The sequence below is a fragment of the Cynara cardunculus genome (assembly GCF_001531365.2).
Source record: "Cynara cardunculus var. scolymus isolate 2C chromosome LG 12, CcrdV1, whole genome shotgun sequence".
NCBI classification, from domain to species: Eukaryota; Viridiplantae; Streptophyta; class Magnoliopsida; order Asterales; family Asteraceae; genus Cynara; species Cynara cardunculus.
Window position 1 is genome coordinate 5,807,868 of NC_037539.1, and position 18,641 is coordinate 5,826,508.

Sequence of the window (18,641 nt, forward strand, 5' to 3'; positions counted from 1 at the left end):
CAGTGAAGAAGCAGACTTAACAGGGGCTGCTGTTTGGCGAGCAGCAAAGTATTGCACTTAACCGGGGCTGCTGTTTTCTGTGAGGTGAAATAGTCGGAGTAGGCAGTCCGGGAGTCTGCTGTGTTGCCCAAGGAAAACCGAAGGATAAAATAGAGCTGGTCGCTGCTTGGCGTGGCTAAGAGGGGATGGTGCGGTAGGCCACGAGTTGGCCGGAGAAGATGGAGGAACAGCACCGAAATGCCTGCTGTCCGACGATTCTTTTTCTCCCTTGACTTCTTCCTTTTTTTTCTTTCTTTCTTTCTCTCTGGTGAAGGGCTTCCTCTTCTTTGATCTTTTTTTTATTTCCCTCTTTCCCTAGGTGCAGCCCTCAACCCCTTTTACAAAAGCTTCTGTCCCTTCACTAAATTTTAATCAACAGTTAAGAACCTAAGGTCAATAGAGAAACTTCTCAATTCAATATGGTCTAAGGTTAAGATCCACTATTAGAGGGTAACACCCCCCCTTTTTTTGAAATAGGGAAAAATAACAGATAAGGTAAAATAACATAGAATGAAATTCTGGGTGTTACAGATTTCATCTCATCACTCGTTACATCGGCATGATAACCGGTTAATGTTTCAACCAGTTATCCGAATACTTAAATATTTAAAACTATATATTTTAGGTACAAAATGCTATAAAGGTTTAATATTTTTTACCTTCACATTGTTTTGCTGTAACAATCCCCTATTTAAAATTGATTAAATAATTGATTATATTTATTCAAAAATATGAAAAATAACCCTAAAAATGGGCTCGCCCTTGCGTTTATAGCCCAACCTGGCCGTCGGGAGATGCAAAATTTCTGTAACCTCTTCATCGGCAATTGCAGATCAACGGAGTTCTAGAGAGAGAAACAGAATTCTACAGAAAGAAAGATGGTGGAAGAAGTTGTGAGATCAGAGGAGCAGAAGGCAGTCGATCTCAACAAACATAGGCCTGTTCGATCGGACGGAGACGAAGACGAACAGTTGGAAGAGGGAGAGATTGTCGGTGGCGATGTTGATACCCTTTCGTCGTCGTCTTCATCCAGACCTGGTACTGCCTTGACGCAGCACCCGCTCGAGCATTCATGGACGTTCTGGTTCGATTCGCCAGCTGCTAAAGCCAAGCAAGTTTCTTGGGGTGGTTCCATGCGCCCTATCTACACATTCTCTACTGTTGAAGAGTTCTGGAGGTATCTTTGTTTTTTAATTAATGTTTCTTGACATGATTGTGATCGTTCCTATATGTCTTGTACCATGAAGATGATTTGAAATCGGAACTGGAGTCGAATTTTAAGAGTTTCTTGAACTAGGGTTTTACCAATGTTCTATTTTCTCCTAATTTGATTTGATACCTGCGTGGTACTCATAATTTCTTTTATATATCATCAAGAAAGTTTTAAATGGGAAACGAAGTTAATCAGTAAGACTCGGTTCTTGATTAGGGTTTTCACGAATCAAATTCGTGTTACCTTGGTTTTCCGAATAATGTTTAGGGCAAATTAACCAAATCATCCGAAGAACTTGATCCAATTTAATATTTTTTCCTCTATGGCCATCTATCCACCTTCTGTCCGCCATTGCCAACAGTAACAACTTGATGTAATTCTTCACGGTTCCTATTTTCCAGTTTACATACCAGAATGGAACCAACTGTGTTTACGTTCCTATTTTGGGAACATGAATTTGGTCTTCGGGTCGCTTTAATAAGAAGTTTGGAATGTGATTTCACAAAACAAAAGTTTTGATTCATGGTTCCATAAGATAGGAATGAAAGTTAAGTTGGTTCCATTATGGTGCAGTTTGCCCTTGTAGAATTGATCCCAAAGATATTGAATAATACATTTTGATGGTTGATTTGGTGAGGTTGCTCTAAAAAGTTGTCATTTTAGGATCGATATAATCTACTACATTCGGATTACTTTGTGGGGGAAATCATCTGTAATTATAAACTATATCTACTCTTGAAATCACTATGTTTTCTTACAGGGATGTCCAGAGTTGTGATTCTTCACCTCTTTTGAAATACTTCCCATGAATCATTCAAAAGGGGTAGTTATTCCTTTTGTTCCATACGATATACTTTTCTAGTTTTATTAAACTTGGTGATATGTTGTGCAAGGGTATATTCTTGGATACTTGGCTACGATAAAAGACTTTTTGATCTATTACTTTTGTTTTTTAACATTTGATGATGTCTGATAGCTCTGGATGCTCTCTTATTTTATATATCCATATATAAATATTCAAGTATGAAGTTTGATATTATATTGTATCATGGATTACACATTCTGTCTAATGCCTGCAAGTCTATATTGTATTTGAATGTTGTATGCTGAAACTTGCTCTAAATGCAGCCTTTACAACAATATACACCGACCAAGCAAGTTGATGACTGGAGCTGACTACTATTGTTTCAAAAACAAAATTGAGCCCATGTGGGAGGACCCTGTTTGTGCTAATGGCGGAAAGTGGACTATGAACTTTCAAAGGTTTAAGTCCGACACCTGTTGGCTGTATACGGTACTTGCTCAATGCTGATTCTTTTTTCATCGATGGGTCTTACTTTATAACCCATCTAACCTCTTCCCATATGTAAAATAGTTGCTAGCAATCATTGGAGAACAGTTTGATCATGGAGATGATATATGTGGAGCGGTTGTTAATGTCAGAGCCAAGCAGGAAAAAGTATCTCTCTGGACCAGGAATGCTGCCAATGAGAGTGCTCAGGTATATATATATATATATATACACATATATCGCAAAACTGCTAAGTCAACCAATGTTTTAAAAAGTTGTTTCTAATAGTTAGATAGTCATCAGAAATATGTCTTATTCTTTGTGATAAGAGTTATCTTTTACTGTTTTTTGGTGGATGTTTATTTTGTTGATTCTGTGTTTCAGTCACCAGCTGTTATTCACTTATGAATAGCTTGAGATAACTTTTAATCGTCTTTCTGCTTGTTCTAACTGATTCATTGGCTAAACTTTTGTTGAAGTGGGAAGCATGATGCTATAATGTTAATTCCCAACATAAAATATCAATGAGATTAAGCCATTTGATATGAACAATGTGCACTTGAAGTAGGGCCGTATTTCATCTTGTATAGTTTAATAAGACCATCATTCAGATGTTATGTATAAGATCTTTGGTTGAAATTATGATAAGATACGTTGGCTTTTTTTTGCAGCTAAGCATCGGGAAACAGTGGAAGGAGATTATTGATCACAATGAAAACATTGGCTTCATATTTCATGTAAATGTTTCGGTTTCCCCATTCTGTAATGGAATGACTTGGAGTTTGTTTGTTGTTTTATTTTCTTTCGACTTACGTTCTGCTTTATGTTGCAGGAAGACGCGATGAAACACGAGAGAAATGCCAAAAACAGATACTCACTATGAGGTGTGCCCATGCTTTTGTAGTGCCTAAAATGCAATTTAGGCTCTTGGTGGTATCTTGGACTTTAGTACATCCAGTTTCTTTTTACTGCATGCATAACCTCTGTTCTTATGGAGGTTTTTCCTATATGGACGAGTTGTACTTGACTATTTTGGTTTGCAATCCATGCTACATGTTGTCCCATCCTACTGTTTTCTTTTGTTAACTGTGAGTGTCTTGACCGGCTTGTGTGGTGTCTGGGTCAGTTTATGCGCAAATCAACTCATCTGATATGAACCCCCTGAAGATGACAGTCTGGAAAAAATTGACTGGTTTTGGAGAGACTCGAACCCGCAATCTATGGTGTGAATTCATAGATGTACTTCTTGGACCTGTGAATGCCCGAAACTGAAATAAAAAAACAAGTGAGGAAGCAACTTGGACAAAACGAAACGAAGAGGTTCAGACAAATCTTTTTTGTTGATGACTTCTGATAATCGAATTTTCATTAATACGTAGTTGATTAGACACTGCTCGAAAATGGCTCTTCTACTTTTTACTATAGAACCTGTAATTTTTTTTGATTAACTTGGACCCGTTAAGCAAGCCGACTAATCCCAGGGCGACCACCTGCTTTGCAGATAGCCTCGAATCACCGCATTTGAACCTCCGTGGTCACAAGGGGATTTTTATTTCTCCTTGGATTTGAATCTGAGATCTTCTGGTATTTTTGACATTTGGAGCCAAACTCAAATCAATCAAGCACCATCCTTGTGGAAAATTCAAAATAAATTTAAGTTTTAACGGTTAGTAATTCAAATTTTTAATCGTAAATCGTTGAATTTTTTTAATGTTTTCTTTACTGTATTTGATAATGCTTTATATTTTATTTAATATTATGATGATTATTTTATGTTATAAAAAATTAAAATAATATAAATTTTATATTAAATATCACTGTTTTGGAGGATACTGAAAATCCAATATCGTGGGGTTGTTTGGTTCAATAAAAAAAATGAAAAATGATAAGAATGAATTTTCATTTTTCGTTTAATTTGAAATAGAAATTTAGGTTTATAACTTCAAGAGTGGTGTTTGATTGGTTTGAACTTGACTCCAAAGATCAAAAGTATCAGGAGGTTCAAATCCAAGGAGGAATAAAAATTCTTTTGTGACCACGGAGGTTCAAATGCGGTGACTCCGAGCTATCTGTAAAGCAGATGGTCGTCTTAAGATTAATCGGCGCACATAATGGGTTGGATATCCAGGTTAATAAAAACAAATTAGGTTCTTGGGAATCAGCTCATTATAATACAATTTTTATATATTTAATCCCATTAATGAAACATGTTAAAAGAGGGTAGAGGGGGCAAACCAAAACATGTTAGAGGGTCGAAGGGGCAAACCAAAACATGTTAAAGAGGGTCGAGGGGGCAAGATTATAAGTAGAATATATAGTATAGAGAAAAACGCGGGGCGCCTACCAAAACGAAAGACGCCTTCGAATTCTTGCCATTTATCTATCAAACGCCAACTACATTCTGAAACAGAGGGAGAAAACAACCACCATTTTCTCCCCCAGATCCACCATGCCACCCGGTAGGCGAGGATCTGCCAAGAAGAAGAAAAAGAAGCCTAAAGACTCCAAAAAATCCCTTTCTTCAAACGCAGCTCGCCCTCCTCATGGTATTTACACATTTCTCTCTCAATTTCTTCATTCTTTTTTGTAATTTACTACGTGGGTACGTGTTAATTTTTCTTAAATTTTGATTTTCACGCCAAAAAACTTGTAGTTGTACATGGTCTTTCAATTGAATTTTTGATATCTATCTGGTGTTTGCTGAAATGCTTGAACCAGATGATGTAACGAAATGGGGGGGTTATATGTTCTTTTACGCCAAGAAAGTTATTCTTTCTTCTTCTTGAAATTTGGATATTTGAAATATTTAAGGGGTTTGAAACTTTGAAGTTCAATTTGCTAGTTTCTATTGTTTATCTTCTTTCTTATTTAGACTTCTGTGAGATCAATTGTCATTTATTGTTTTTTGAACCATCTATTTCGATGAATCAAACTATAATAGGAGAGAGTGATGGTGCGAAACATAGCTCATCAAAGAGCCAAAAGAACTCTCCTCATCCGGTGGTCAAGACAGAGAAGAGGCAAGACAATTCATCTGGGAACCAATCTTTAACAATAGATAGAACTAAGGAGGCTGCCAAAGAGACACAGGGTGAAATTGAGATTAATGGAGGGTCAAATTCACAGAAATCACATGAGAAGAGGGAAGACAATTCGTCTGGGAACCAATCTTTAACAACAGATAGGACCGAGAAGGCTGCCAACAAGACACAGAGTGAAATTGAGATCAATAGAGGGTCAAATTCACAGAAATCACATGAGAAAAGCTCGAGTTCTAGAAGTAAGAGCTCAAATGACAAGTCTCACGTTGATATAAAGGAAGCAGTGGTGATTCAACCTGCTGCTGTTGCTGACTTAGTCCAACCTGCCAAAGAGACACAGAGTGAAATTGAGATCGATAGAGGGTCAAATTCACGTAATTCACTTGAGAAAAGCTCGAGTTCTAAAAGTAGTAGTTCAAATGACAAGTCTCACGTTGATAAAAAGAAAGCGGTGGTAATTCAACCTGCTGCTGTTGCTGACTTAGTCCAACCTGCCAAAGAGACACAGAGTGAAAGTGAGATCGATAGAGGGTCAACTTCACATAATTCACTTGAGAAAAGCTCGAGTTCTAGAAGTAGTTGCTCAAATGACATGTCTCACGTTGATAAAAAGAAAGCAGTGGTAATTCTACCTGCTGCTGTTGCCAACTTAGTCCAACATGCCAAAGAGACACAGAGTGGAAGTGAGATCGATAGAGGGTCAAATTCACACAATTCACTTGAGAAAAGATCGAGTTCTAGAAGTAGTAGCTCAAATGACAAGTGTCATGTTGATAAAAATAAAGCGGTGGTAATCCAACCTGCTGCTGTTGCTGACTTAGTCCAACCTATTGAGTCTTTGGTTGGAAACAGGAGTTGTGAACTCGGGGACTTGGCTGTTACAGATTCCCCTATTGTTGATCCAGCTAAGCCGGTTAGTTCTTTGGTTGAATTGGCCTCCCAAGTGTTTGATAACACAAAACTTGAAGAGAAAAATGATTTAGTTGTGGCAGAAACACCCTTGGAACAGAATAGTTGTCCAACTTCTACTAGTGAAGTGGTTGGATCAGTTCCAAAAGAAAATGAGGTTGAGAAGTTGGTTCCATCGGACGATAAGGCTTCTCCAAAATCAAACGGTTATTTACCAGCTTCCACGAATGGTGCATGCTCATTTTGTGGAAGGAACACCAATGATCGTGTAAATGAACCCAAAACACCTGAATGCTCTGAGAAACAGGTATGCCCTTCTTTTTCACACTTCTATTTGTGACCGGTAAAAGTGCTAACTCTTGATTTATGCTTATAACGTATTTCTAAAATTATATGCAGCCTCTTTTAGGTTCAGCTCCCCAACCAGCTGAAAAAACTTCCTGGAAGAGTTGCTGTGGAATATTTGAGTTGTGTTCAGGCTCCAGTAGGTAAATAGCAGGTGGGTTATCTTCATAAAATCTCAAAATATCTTCTTATGATTCAAAATAGCTTCAACCCCATAAATGTGCATGATTTGAATCTCATCTTCCCTTGTGGTCGAAGTATAACAATACACATTTTTATGACAAACTAACGTGAGTGGTAGTTGAGGGTATATTATCAACTCATCAAGAAGAGCCATGTATGAAGTCTAAGTTAATTACCATACGGTCATAGGAGTTCTTGATTTTTGGTATCTCGGTTCTTTCTAAGCAAAACGGTAGCTCCTATGGGCTCATATACTTAGGGTCGAACCTTGGCTTGGTTCAAGCAGGGTCTAACAAAATTAAAGTACAGTTCAAGCAGCTATATGATTGTATGAATTCTTGACTTTTGATATTTGGGTTTTATCTAAGCAAAACACTAGTGCTTGTTAAGCTACCCAGTTTGACCTCTACTTAGATACTCAAATAAGCTAGCCTGCCCTGCTCGATCCCACCAAGCTTTTTGACTAGCTGGCTCGTTTGATTTAGACCCCTAGAAACAAGAAGTGTTCCAAATAGACTTGTTACCATTTTTCCTTTATATATGTTGGAACCTCCTTTCTCTTCTTCAGAGCTTTTTTGGAGAGTAATCTAATGGGGTTCAACATATTCTCACATGGTATCAAAGCCAAGCTCTACCACTCTAGGGACTTGACACTCTTGACAGTCTGTCTCTGCCTAGCCAATGGAGTTCTACATATTCTCGCATCACATGGTATCAGAGCCAAGTTCTACCACTATGGGGACTCGACACTCTTGGACAATTTGTACGCCTCCCTGGAGAGAACATGTTGGAGTCCCACATCGGCTGAATTTGGACCATTCTCCTCAATATATGATGGAACTCCTTTCTCTCCTCAAAGGACTCTTCTGGTAAGTTGTCTAATGGGATTCCACGTATTCTCACAAGAAGTAAGGCGAACAATATATTACCTTAAGTTCACACGTACGGGTCACATAATCAACTTCTCTGCAAAATGCACCCCACTTGAAAAGCAAAAAGAGCATTGATGTAGTGTATGCAATTATTGGTCTTTAATGTTCAATTCTATATCAATCCTTGATCTATAACATATATTTCCCCTAATGTTCTTTTTTTGCTTTCTTGAATACAGGAACCGAACATATCGGATGAGCCAAGTATAATAGTCACATTTTTGAACTTCGAATTAGTAGATATTGAAAACCTTTACAGTTTGTTTACGGGGTCGTAGAAAATACAAATTGCTTGTAAAAAATGTGTTTATCACAGTCGATAGATCATCAGTAAAATACAGTGGTTTGCCCTTGTGTTTCACACAATTATCACAATGTGTCTGTGTTTGATTAACACAATTTGTTCGAGTAACAAAGATGGATCGATTAACAAATTTCTTTGGATTAACAGATTTTGTCCGATTCTCAACAACATTAATGTTTGCTTATCACATGGTTATCACATGTTAGTGCAGGTTCTTCGACAGTCTCAATTGCGTGGCAGTATGTGGTATTTTATTTACAGTAAAGGATCAAGACATGATGATATAATAATCGAAAATCATGGGATAATTACAGTTAATTAAAAAGCATACAAATTATAAAAAGTAACTAATTACATTACTATCCGTAATGATGTATTTTTATTTATTATAATTTAAATTATTATCTAAAAAAGATAGAGACCTATAACTGTTCTCGCATTTTCACAAAGCAGAAGGGTTCTCGTTTGAACCTCCTCTATGTGTTAACCTTTTTCTTGAAATGCTTCACAATTCCACTTTAATTTGCTCGTCGTTGCACATATGGAGCACACATCAAGCATTATCGATCATATATCAATCACGACGAGCTTCTATTGACCTCTAATAGAGCATGTATGGACTATCATTAAGAACACCTCTACAGAACATATAGAAATAATCAACAACAATTAAAATAAAACAAAGAGTCTTTGACCTAGCGGTATGTGAGTTTTTAGCCTCTTAGAAGGTCAGGGGGTCCAAACCTCATCAAAGATTAGAAGAATGTGTGAGTTTATTTGTTCTATTTGCCGTCTATAAATATTATATACTTTAAAAATAATAATTAAAAACAATTCTAAATTTTTTTAAATAATAAAAAAAAGTGATAAAAAATAATTAGAAAAAATAGTGGGAAAATTTTAATAGAATGAAATTTATACCTAAAAGTGGAAAAATCAAAAAGGAAACGAACGAATTGGAGATTTTTACACACAAAAATCACTAAGAAATGATTATATAATTTAGGGGCCTTTATTAAACGCTTACCCGGTAGGTGCTTACAGGACAATTTTCCTCACTGGATGAACATGGCAAGACCCAAGAATCTTACATGTTAAGAGCGATGATAAGGATAGAGAGTCTTACACGGTAAGTGATGGTGACGACTCTTACCTGAATAAGCGTTTACCATATATATTATTGCACACAATACTTGAAAATTTGAGTTCCAACGACATGGAGAGATGCGCACATTTTTATTACACACCAACTCGAGTGTCATCCTTACTGAAAGTTATGCAAAAACACGTCTCTATGTGTTTGTTGAAGATTTTCTAGAAGCTTCTTGCATCACTCAAGATGTATTTCGATTACGCCGATCTCTGGATCAAAAATCCAATATTAACACATTCAAGTAAGTAATCTTGTCCGCTTTGAGTTAAAGATTCAATTTTATTGACTAAACCGAAAAGGTAGTAAAAAACAGTAACACCCAAATGTTACATACTATCTATTTAGTTTGACTTACACTCACGCCGGGCGGATCGGGTGAGGAAAATTACCCGGTAAGTACTTACCGGGTAAGCGTTTCGTAAACGGCCCCTAAATTGCAACTAAACTCTACCCAAAGGAAATATAAGAATACAACGTGGAAGGGAAGAGAGAAGTTGAAAAAGACTGAGAGAGAGAAAAGTAACATCTCAAGGGTGTCTTTTATCTTGACTTTCTTTATCCACTTCTCCTCCTCTTTCATGAATACTTCAGGGTTGACTCTTGTCTAAGCCAGCTCTTCAGTTCACTGCTTTGGCAACAAAATTTCTGCATAATCTTTAAAAAAGTTGTCACCCCAGTAGCGACATCCGTGACACAACGGTGGATGAGCTCACAAATTCCAAATTTCAGTTTTTTTTCTTCATATTTAGGAACAATTTAGATCAAAGAAGAAGTGAAATGATCAAATAGATATTAAAAGGATCAAAAGGGATTTATAAAAAGTAACATATAACTCTAAAAATTGAGGGTTATAAGAAACGTTGCAATTTCATGGCAATAAATTAGAGATTTTGACCTCTTAAAAAATAAACTAGAACGGTACTCGCGCAATGCAACGAGACATATCTCGATTTTAATGTTTCATTTTATTTTTTTGGTCCCTATCGATATTATAATATGAATTTATGTGGTTTTGAGCAAACAATAATGTTTTATTTTCTAAAATATAAATTTGAAGATACCAGAAAAAAAAAAAAAATACATAACATTTATTATTTTTTGTGTAATTTCTTTAATTCAATATTTTTATTATAATTTAATTTACGTTTAATGATGAAGTAATTTGTTTTGGTTTAATAATATAATTTTTATAAAGATAATAACTAAATATTCTGTTAGAACTCAATAATTATCCTAATTATATTTTAAATGAGAATTTTATCTTGTATTTGATTATATTTATCTACAATTAGTTACACGAATTCAAATATGAAGCTTAATAAATTGTACTTATGCACACTTTACTTGTAATTTTGAATTTTAAGTAATATGCATCAATAAGCAATACTTCATGTAAAAAAAAATGGTTTTTAAGAATTTTTACAAATACTTTATAATATAGTATAGATTACACACCAAAATCACTAAAAGCAGTTCTATAGTTTAATCAGCCATAATAGGTAATTGGCCGCCTCTGATCTTGAACGCTTAATCTTCAAGAAAACTGACATCCTTTGTTTGAAATATCTGACGACCCGACTCTTATTTGATCTTCGTTGCATCTATCGAGCACACGAGAACCATCGATCCTGCCAAACTTCTATCGATCTCCAATCGAGCGCTATCGAGCATCATTAGAAAAAAAAACCAAAAACCATATATGTATTTATATCTAAATATTAAAAAGAAAGATGTAAAAAATCCTAAAACATCAATCTCGAAGCTGTTATCAATCTTTATTAACTAATGTTGATTAAGCACCGATCGTTAATGTCTTAGGTCCTTTCGACGTTTTGTTACTGTTACTGTTACTGCTAGTGTAGACAGACGTTTTGTTCCTTCAAACCGAAGGTTGTTCATCTTCATCTTTTTTCTTGTTGATTCATCCCCTATATCCGAAACTCAGACAACCTCAATATCCACACTCGTTTGCTAAACAAAATAAAATTAGTGTTTCTCATATTTTATAATTTTTTTTTTGGTCATTACTCAAATATACGAATTTATTAGCGAAATAAAATGTAAGATCCAACATCGGTTGTACAGGGGAACGAAAGCTGTCTTATAAAAGACGATATACGCGCACTTTTGGTTTCGAAAAGTAATTAAAAATGAATTTGGTTGGAGGGATTGCTATTTCGATCAATTTCCGGAGTTTTATGGTGACGGGATCGAGAGAAAAAAAGGAAAAGAAATTGGGGATTTACGCCTTCTATCAGATAAATTATAAGAGAATTGAAATTAAGTACGACGAGAAAAGCAAACGTCTATCGATGATTGAAATTCTGTAAGATTGCTTCTCGCACATCAATCATTGTTCAAATAAAATGAAGAAACAACTTATTAAGTAACATATAAAATCAAACGTCGAAGAGCATCTAACGCCTTATTTCATAAAATTGCATTTTTATTCAGATCGTGCTGCTTTAAGACACGCTTCATTTGTTTTGTTCTTCTTCTTCGGACATATTTAGCATCATGCTCGTCACACTGGTGGCCCTCCATGGATTCACCTATGTAAGTCACAGTTGAAGTTTATTAGAATATTTTTCTAACTAAAACGGATTATGATTTTGATTTTACAGCAAAAGCAAAAGCAGAAGCAGAAGCAAAAAAGCGATTTGGCATATTTCATCTGTGTGGATACGAAAACTCGCTACAACAAAATCAGATTTATAAGACGCCAAAAAATTTAAGTGTCTTAATAGACCGTTTTATAATACTTGATTTATAGGATCAAAAAATAAAAGACGTTGTAATAAAGAACCAACAAAGATGACGTCTTTCTTCATCAAGTATTTATCTCGCACGTCAAGACGGGAATACTCTTGGCGTTAGAATCAATAGATTATACCAGAAAACGATAAGCAAAAACCAGATATTATACCTTCTTATATGCTATGCCCTTTCGAAATGCGCTATAAACATTGAGGTTGCAAATCTATCATTTCTGAAGATATGCGACACAACGAACCTGGGATGTCTACCAAAATAATCAACCGAGCAATAAATTTATACACAAAACAAGATCAACGAACAAATATACCAAGACGTAGAAAATACTTACCTCACCAAGAACGGTACCGGTGGTTTCCCCCATGGTTTGTTGTGTGGATGTGTTCGTCTCACGATCTCGTTTTATAAGTTGGATTTCAACATCGATACTACTGTCTGATCGATGTGGGATACATGGTCATCGTAACTGCTAAGAGGGAATATTGTTTGATCGATGTGGGACAGATGGTCATCGTAACTACAAAGGGAAATAGGTGAAATCGTACTATAGAATAAACATTGATCTCAGATAAGAATAAGTTGTATAACACGCCACCTAATTAATGAAGAGACAGTAACTACCAATGCTCGGTTTGGCAACAGTTTAATTAAAATAATGAAAAATCAGAACATAATTGACAGAAACTCTTGTCTTGATGAATGGAGAATGGCGGAGTATAACATATGTTTAACCGAATACCAGTTATAGTGGTTATCGGATAGAGCCAATAACCAAATATCTCTGGTTATCGGGGAATGAGATGGTATAGTGCCCTACACTTCCATTCCGTTATGACGTCTGATTTGACTGATCATCCATCGGGAACAACGTATCCTAATAGATAAGCGGTTGAAGACACATTAAAATTTAAAAGATTTTTATTCACTTTATCTCAACACCCTGAATAAGTCTCACAAAAATGTCTAGTTTATTTGTCTAATAATGTTAGTTCTATGATGTTTGAATTTATGTTTACTTTTATATTGTAATTTTAGACATTGTTTGTAATTGGTTTGATTATGTTTCAGATATTTAGACTTATATCTTTAAAAAATTGTAATTTACTTTTAGTTGTGAGAATTAACATATTCTAATTTATTACCAGATCGGTTCGGGGTTCGGGGTTGCGTATAACCAACGGTGAACAAGGGGATTTTTACCCTTAACGGGTCCCAACGAGAACCGGAGAAACCACGGGGATCCCCGATGAGGATCGGGACGGTTACAGGGATGGTTTTACTTATCAGTTTCGGGAACGGGGATACCAATAACCAGCTCGTACCCAACTTGTTGCCATTTCTAAATCAGAGAGCCTAATCAACGTTGTGAGGTGTAGACATACACATTCGACTATTAGTTAAGCCATTGAGATAAACTTCTCACTCACTCACATTCCGATGTAAAATGTGTGTGAGAGAGCAGCTTGTCTCAATTAATCGATTTCATATCCGGTATTTCTTGTGTTATTATTTGTTTACTGGACAATTTTGCTCAACTGAGGTTTGTTTTGTTTTACCCGACAGGTTCAAAATAAGAGTGAGTGAGAAGCTTACGATAAAAGTGAAATCGATTTAAGTGTGAATCTCTAAAAATTGAAACGTTAGTTTGATTAGAAATTAATAAGAGTCCAATCCTACTTCAAATAACCGTTGATGAAATAGTTTCATATATCGTTCACTATTACATGTTAAATGGTCCATCTTTCATTGTAGGTAACAAGGAGTCGCGTGAGTTCATTCGATAAACGGTGAAACAGTTTTATTCATTCATTTAATGAAAAAAAATATTTCCTTTAGTATTCAAAAGATTTCATTATTTTTTGTTGATTAAAGTATGTTTTTACGTTTCATAATTTATTAGGATATACCTAGTTTCATTGCTCCTTACTTGGATCTATGTTTAATGTGGATATTATTTTATTTATAATATTTAGTCATAAAATAAAGATAGTTTTTATCAAACATATAATTTTTCAGATTATTCTTACATTTTTGGTTAAAATCTTTGTAATGATAAAATGATATATGGAGATTTAAAAACAATGATTATGTTTCATTAATGTTAGTATATCCACGATCTTGTTACCTCGTTTACAAAATCATTGGGGATTTGACAAATTTGCCCTTTTTTCTAATTAAAAATTAAACTTTTATTTTATTTTATTATTTCCTAATATAAACACATTTAATTTTGATCATTGATCAAAAAAATGGATAGATGAGATTTTTTATAAGATTTTTACAAATGAGAGTAGTTTGCAATTGATCGCTACTCTATATGTATATACATTAAAATTAATATATATACCCATATTGGGTCGGGTCGGGTCGGTGATCACCTTCCCCACTCCCATCCTCATCCCCATTAAAACCCCCAAATATGTTCCTGATCCCCGACCATGATAAGATGTCCTCAAACCCGACCTGGAAGTTTTGATTTTCAGTTTTCACCATCGGTTTCGGTTTTTCTTTGCCATCCCTACTCTGATTGAGTCAAACAGTCAACTATTATTGTGGCAATACTTACTACAACAACCCATTGCTCCAGACTCGATAAAAGTAAAATAAGAATAAAAAGACTCAATCTGTGATTAGGATAATGAAAATAAGAAAAAATAAAATCCTAAAAATCTACTTAAAGTGGACCAAAGAATATACACACTATCACTCTCCAATAGTAATAACTCAATCTTGTAAGGTATCTTCAACAATACTGAATTTCGATCTCTGTAACAGTTGTTCGCATAAAAGCTATCCCGGATTGCTTTTGGCATTGGCATCTTGCTTCCCCTATTCACCCCGAGATATGTAAGCTTTCTGCAGCAGATCTAACATAACCCATTCCGGGAACATCGCCAAGAAAAAAAAAATTGAAGTTTTTCCGGTGTTCGATAAATTGCAAAACACACAAACCTTCACCGCTTATCGCCTTACATCCCATCAAATAAATCGCCTTGAGTTTCAAATACTCCCTCCATTTCACAATCGCCTCTTCGAGTCTCGCCTAGACTGTCACATCACAGGCTTATTCAGCCGGGTAGCATCAGATCCTTTAAAATCCAAGATATAAAGTTATCAGTATTACTTATAGGAAGGAAAACGCATTTAATTATCATCATACAGTGTATCATACAGGCATGACATTAACGAATCATACAAAGACAGACACCTTTTTCATCAACAATTTAGATCCAGGGGTCGATGTCACGCTTCCAATAAGTCGTCATATAAATCTAAATAGTACCCACACATATTTGACATTATAGATTCTAGCAAAAACGGGTGAATTGGAATAAGATAGCATACCTCCTTCCGAAATGCCATGAACATTGACGTTGCAAATTTACCATTTCTTAAGTGGGAAATAAAGAAATTCATATAGATTCTGCAAGATCCACATATGATATCAACCAAATAGGTAGCCCATGGTTTCTGCAATGGACGAGACTAGAATCTTGCAAGATCATGGCATAAAGATCTATCGACACAGCAAATCATGCATGCATCGAAAGTAATTATGCTTCGTTAAATGGCGATTATCGGCATATGACACTCAGTTTATAAGTTTGATTTCAACATGGATAACGTTGTCTTATCGATGTGGGATGGCTTATTATCTTTTAACCCCAAAGAGAAAGAGATGCAATTGAGTCGGAAGATAAACATTTATCATCGATAATAACAAATTATAATTCAGTAAACTAACCACCTAATGGATTATCATCTTAACCATAAAAAATTAATGTTTTAATTTGCTAAATCACGAGGAACTTGAATAATCCAGACCGTCCTAATTAAGCTGGATTTTCTCTTAAAATACCCTTTAATACGACATAAATCAATTTCCTATTGAGTGGGCGTCTTTTTATTTTTTTGCTATTTTTTGGGAAGAGAAAGAAATTTGTGTTATTTGAATTAGTGAATAATACAGAGTACAACCTCAGGGACGAACCTAGCATGGTGCCACTAGTCACCTGTCACCATATTATTCCTCTGTCGAAGGGTAAATAAAAATTTAGGTTCGTAAGAGATACAACCATATTAATTAGTTGTGTGTCATCATATGTATTTTAAAACTGCAACGAGAAAAAGTTTTCGTTGGTAAAGTTAATTTACAAGGCTTTTTCTTCCACCCTAAACCCAAGTTAGAAACATGTCGGTGTCATTTTTTTAGTAAAATAATACCATCACTTAAACAAAATAAATTATATTTGTTTTTTATGATCAAATGGTGCCATCGTTTGATAAAAAAAAATAAAAAATGGGTCTGTCCCTGAGCCTATTTACACACCAATTACCAACATTAAACAAAAATGGATATTGGACAGATGTTGCAACCAATATTGCTAGAACATGTCCTCACATTCAAGAAAGACTTTATTGCTAGTAACCTTTTATTGGTCGATTGTCCAAACCTTTTGTGCCACATATCCAAAGAAACAGCAGCTAAAGACACTTGATTCACCGTTGCAAGATCATCATCCTTCATCACATATAAGCCATGACAGTGATCAGCACTGCCAACTATTCTTTTGCTCCCCTTCTCCTGTTTATAAACTTGTTTAAATTGTGACAGATATGTCTCGAAGATCCAGAATCTAATATCCATGCCTTAACTGGAAGATGCACGATTAACATAAGGTGAAAGAGAAAAGCAAGTACTGTATATTCTTTTCAAGCCATCCATATTTTCTCTGACCATTTGTGCAACGACTTGATTCAAAAGAGCTGCAAGATCTGTTGACATTGAGCCGAAGACAAACCTTTGATGGCACTGTCCAAATCCTCACTATTTGATTCATTGACCTCCCTTGCATCATCAATAACAACATTGTTTACTCTTGAATATACCTACAACCAATAGGATAAGCATGTAGTTTATAACACTCCTCTTTAATATATATAACCTGGAGTTTGACAATGAGAACAAAATGGACGCTCCTTGAAGAATCTGCCATTTTAATTTGCTGTAATAAATTGGTCTAGTTCTGGTGTTGACATTAAAAGTCATTGACCGATTCCCAGAGTTTGTGCTACTTCCTGGTTGAGTTTGACTAACATTTCTTGTTGAGTAACCAGAGAGAAGGTTTTGTTTATTTGTGGTAAAGGATCCATGAGTATGTCAAAAAGTCTCATTCAAACCCATAAGAAAAATCATGACATGCTCTTCTTGAAATTTTCAATTTTCTTCACACCTCCACACTCACATTTCCCGCACGAACAACGTGGATATAATGAGAAAGTTCTTCCCAAAACGATTTGAGTATAGTGAAGTACACACAACGAGTAACGACTTCCTGATTTTGATCCAAAGTCGCAATTTCTCTCCGGATATGAAAACTCACGGTCCATTTCCATGCTCGAAGCATTCTTTGAGATCTATCCATACAGTATATGTTGTATACAGCATACATTATACTACTTGATATCTCTTTTGATACAGAATTCAACAGTCATGAAACTAAGATATCGTTACTTCGTTTCCAGGAATTCAACAAAAATGGGATCCGATTCATCTGGTTTCATGAGAGTACCATTAATAAACCCGGTTTTCTTCTTTGACATCGAGAGCAATTTGCTCGACTCCAGAATGCGTAATTGTCTCCAGCAAGAGGTTGTGATACTAAAACCATCCATGGACTATCAAAATGGTGCAAAAAATATAGATGCATTCGATCATCCATTGGCAATTGCTTGCGAATCAGAGACGAGCTCGAATCAGACGATGCACTTGAACCAGATGATGCCATATGATCGAAGAAATCGAGTATCAGAAACTCGAAATGAATAGAAGAATAGAGAAGACATAACTTGGTAGATCTGATTGGAACAAATCGTGAAGAATCGAAGAAGAATCCGGAAGAAACGCTTCAGCTGAACATGTCTTTGATCTGATACCATTTCGCAGAAAGAGAGAAATCTGTATTTTTTGAGTTAATGAATAATACAAAGTACAACCCTATTTACCAACCAATCAAAAAAACCAATAAACTTTACTGTTTGCAATAATTAAGTTTTTAGATAATTTTTTAAAACAAATAAGTTATTGGACATTTCAAAACATGTTAAATAACTACTTAAATAATTTTATAGAACAAATAAGTCCTTGGACAATTTAAAACATGTTAAATAACTCATTAGACAATTTTTTGGAACAAATAAGTCATTGGATAATCCAAAACATGTTAAATAACTTCTTGGACTTTTCTAAAACCTGTTGGATACATTCTTATGACTTGTACAAGTAGTTAATATGGTAAAATGGCGAAAAAAATCCAAAAAAAACCCAATGAACATTCATATTTCGAACGATTAAGTCCCTAAACATTTTTTGAACCAAAAATTATTTAAATCTATAAAATTAAACAAATATAATAAAAAAAATACTTACATTTACAAAAAAAAATTACATTTAAA

General features: G+C 35.1%; 2 protein-coding genes and 1 long non-coding RNA gene across 5 annotated transcripts; 2 read left to right on the forward strand and 1 right to left on the reverse strand.

The window, feature by feature from the left end:
- Nucleotides 1–821: 821 nt before the first annotated feature.
- On the forward strand, nt 822–3,607 carry LOC112522685 (eukaryotic translation initiation factor 4E-1-like). The gene is made up of 5 exons (XM_025131972.1): nt 822–1,216; nt 2,381–2,546; nt 2,628–2,753; nt 3,215–3,280; nt 3,376–3,607. The coding sequence occupies exons 1-5, from the start codon at nt 918–920 to the stop codon at nt 3,424–3,426; spliced, it is 708 nt and encodes a 235-aa protein (XP_024987740.1). The 5' UTR covers nt 822–917; the 3' UTR covers nt 3,427–3,607.
- A 1,273-nt stretch (nt 3,608–4,880) lies between these two features.
- Nucleotides 4,881–8,387, forward strand: LOC112523170. Of its 2 annotated transcripts, none has more exons than XM_025132656.1 (4): nt 4,881–5,089; nt 5,485–6,800; nt 6,893–6,992; nt 8,133–8,387. In XM_025132656.1, the coding sequence occupies exons 1-3, from the start codon at nt 4,993–4,995 to the stop codon at nt 6,983–6,985; spliced, it is 1,506 nt and encodes a 501-aa protein (XP_024988424.1). In that variant the 5' UTR covers nt 4,881–4,992; the 3' UTR covers nt 6,986–6,992; nt 8,133–8,387. The 2 variants fall into 2 exon arrangements, with proteins under 2 accessions (XP_024988424.1, XP_024988425.1); XM_025132657.1 differs by lacking the exon at nt 8,133–8,387 and adding an exon at nt 7,590–7,617.
- Nucleotides 8,388–11,719: 3,332 nt separating this feature from the next.
- LOC112522395 lies at nt 11,720–12,595 on the reverse strand. Of its 2 annotated transcripts, none has more exons than XR_003070178.1 (3): nt 12,517–12,595; nt 12,337–12,423; nt 11,720–11,962 (listed from the first exon to the last, which is right to left on the reverse strand). It is a non-coding gene; the product is annotated as an uncharacterized LOC112522395 (long non-coding RNA). The 2 variants fall into 2 exon arrangements; XR_003070177.1 differs by having other exon boundaries at nt 12,337–12,432; nt 12,517–12,555.
- Nucleotides 12,596–18,641: the final 6,046 nt, after the last annotated feature.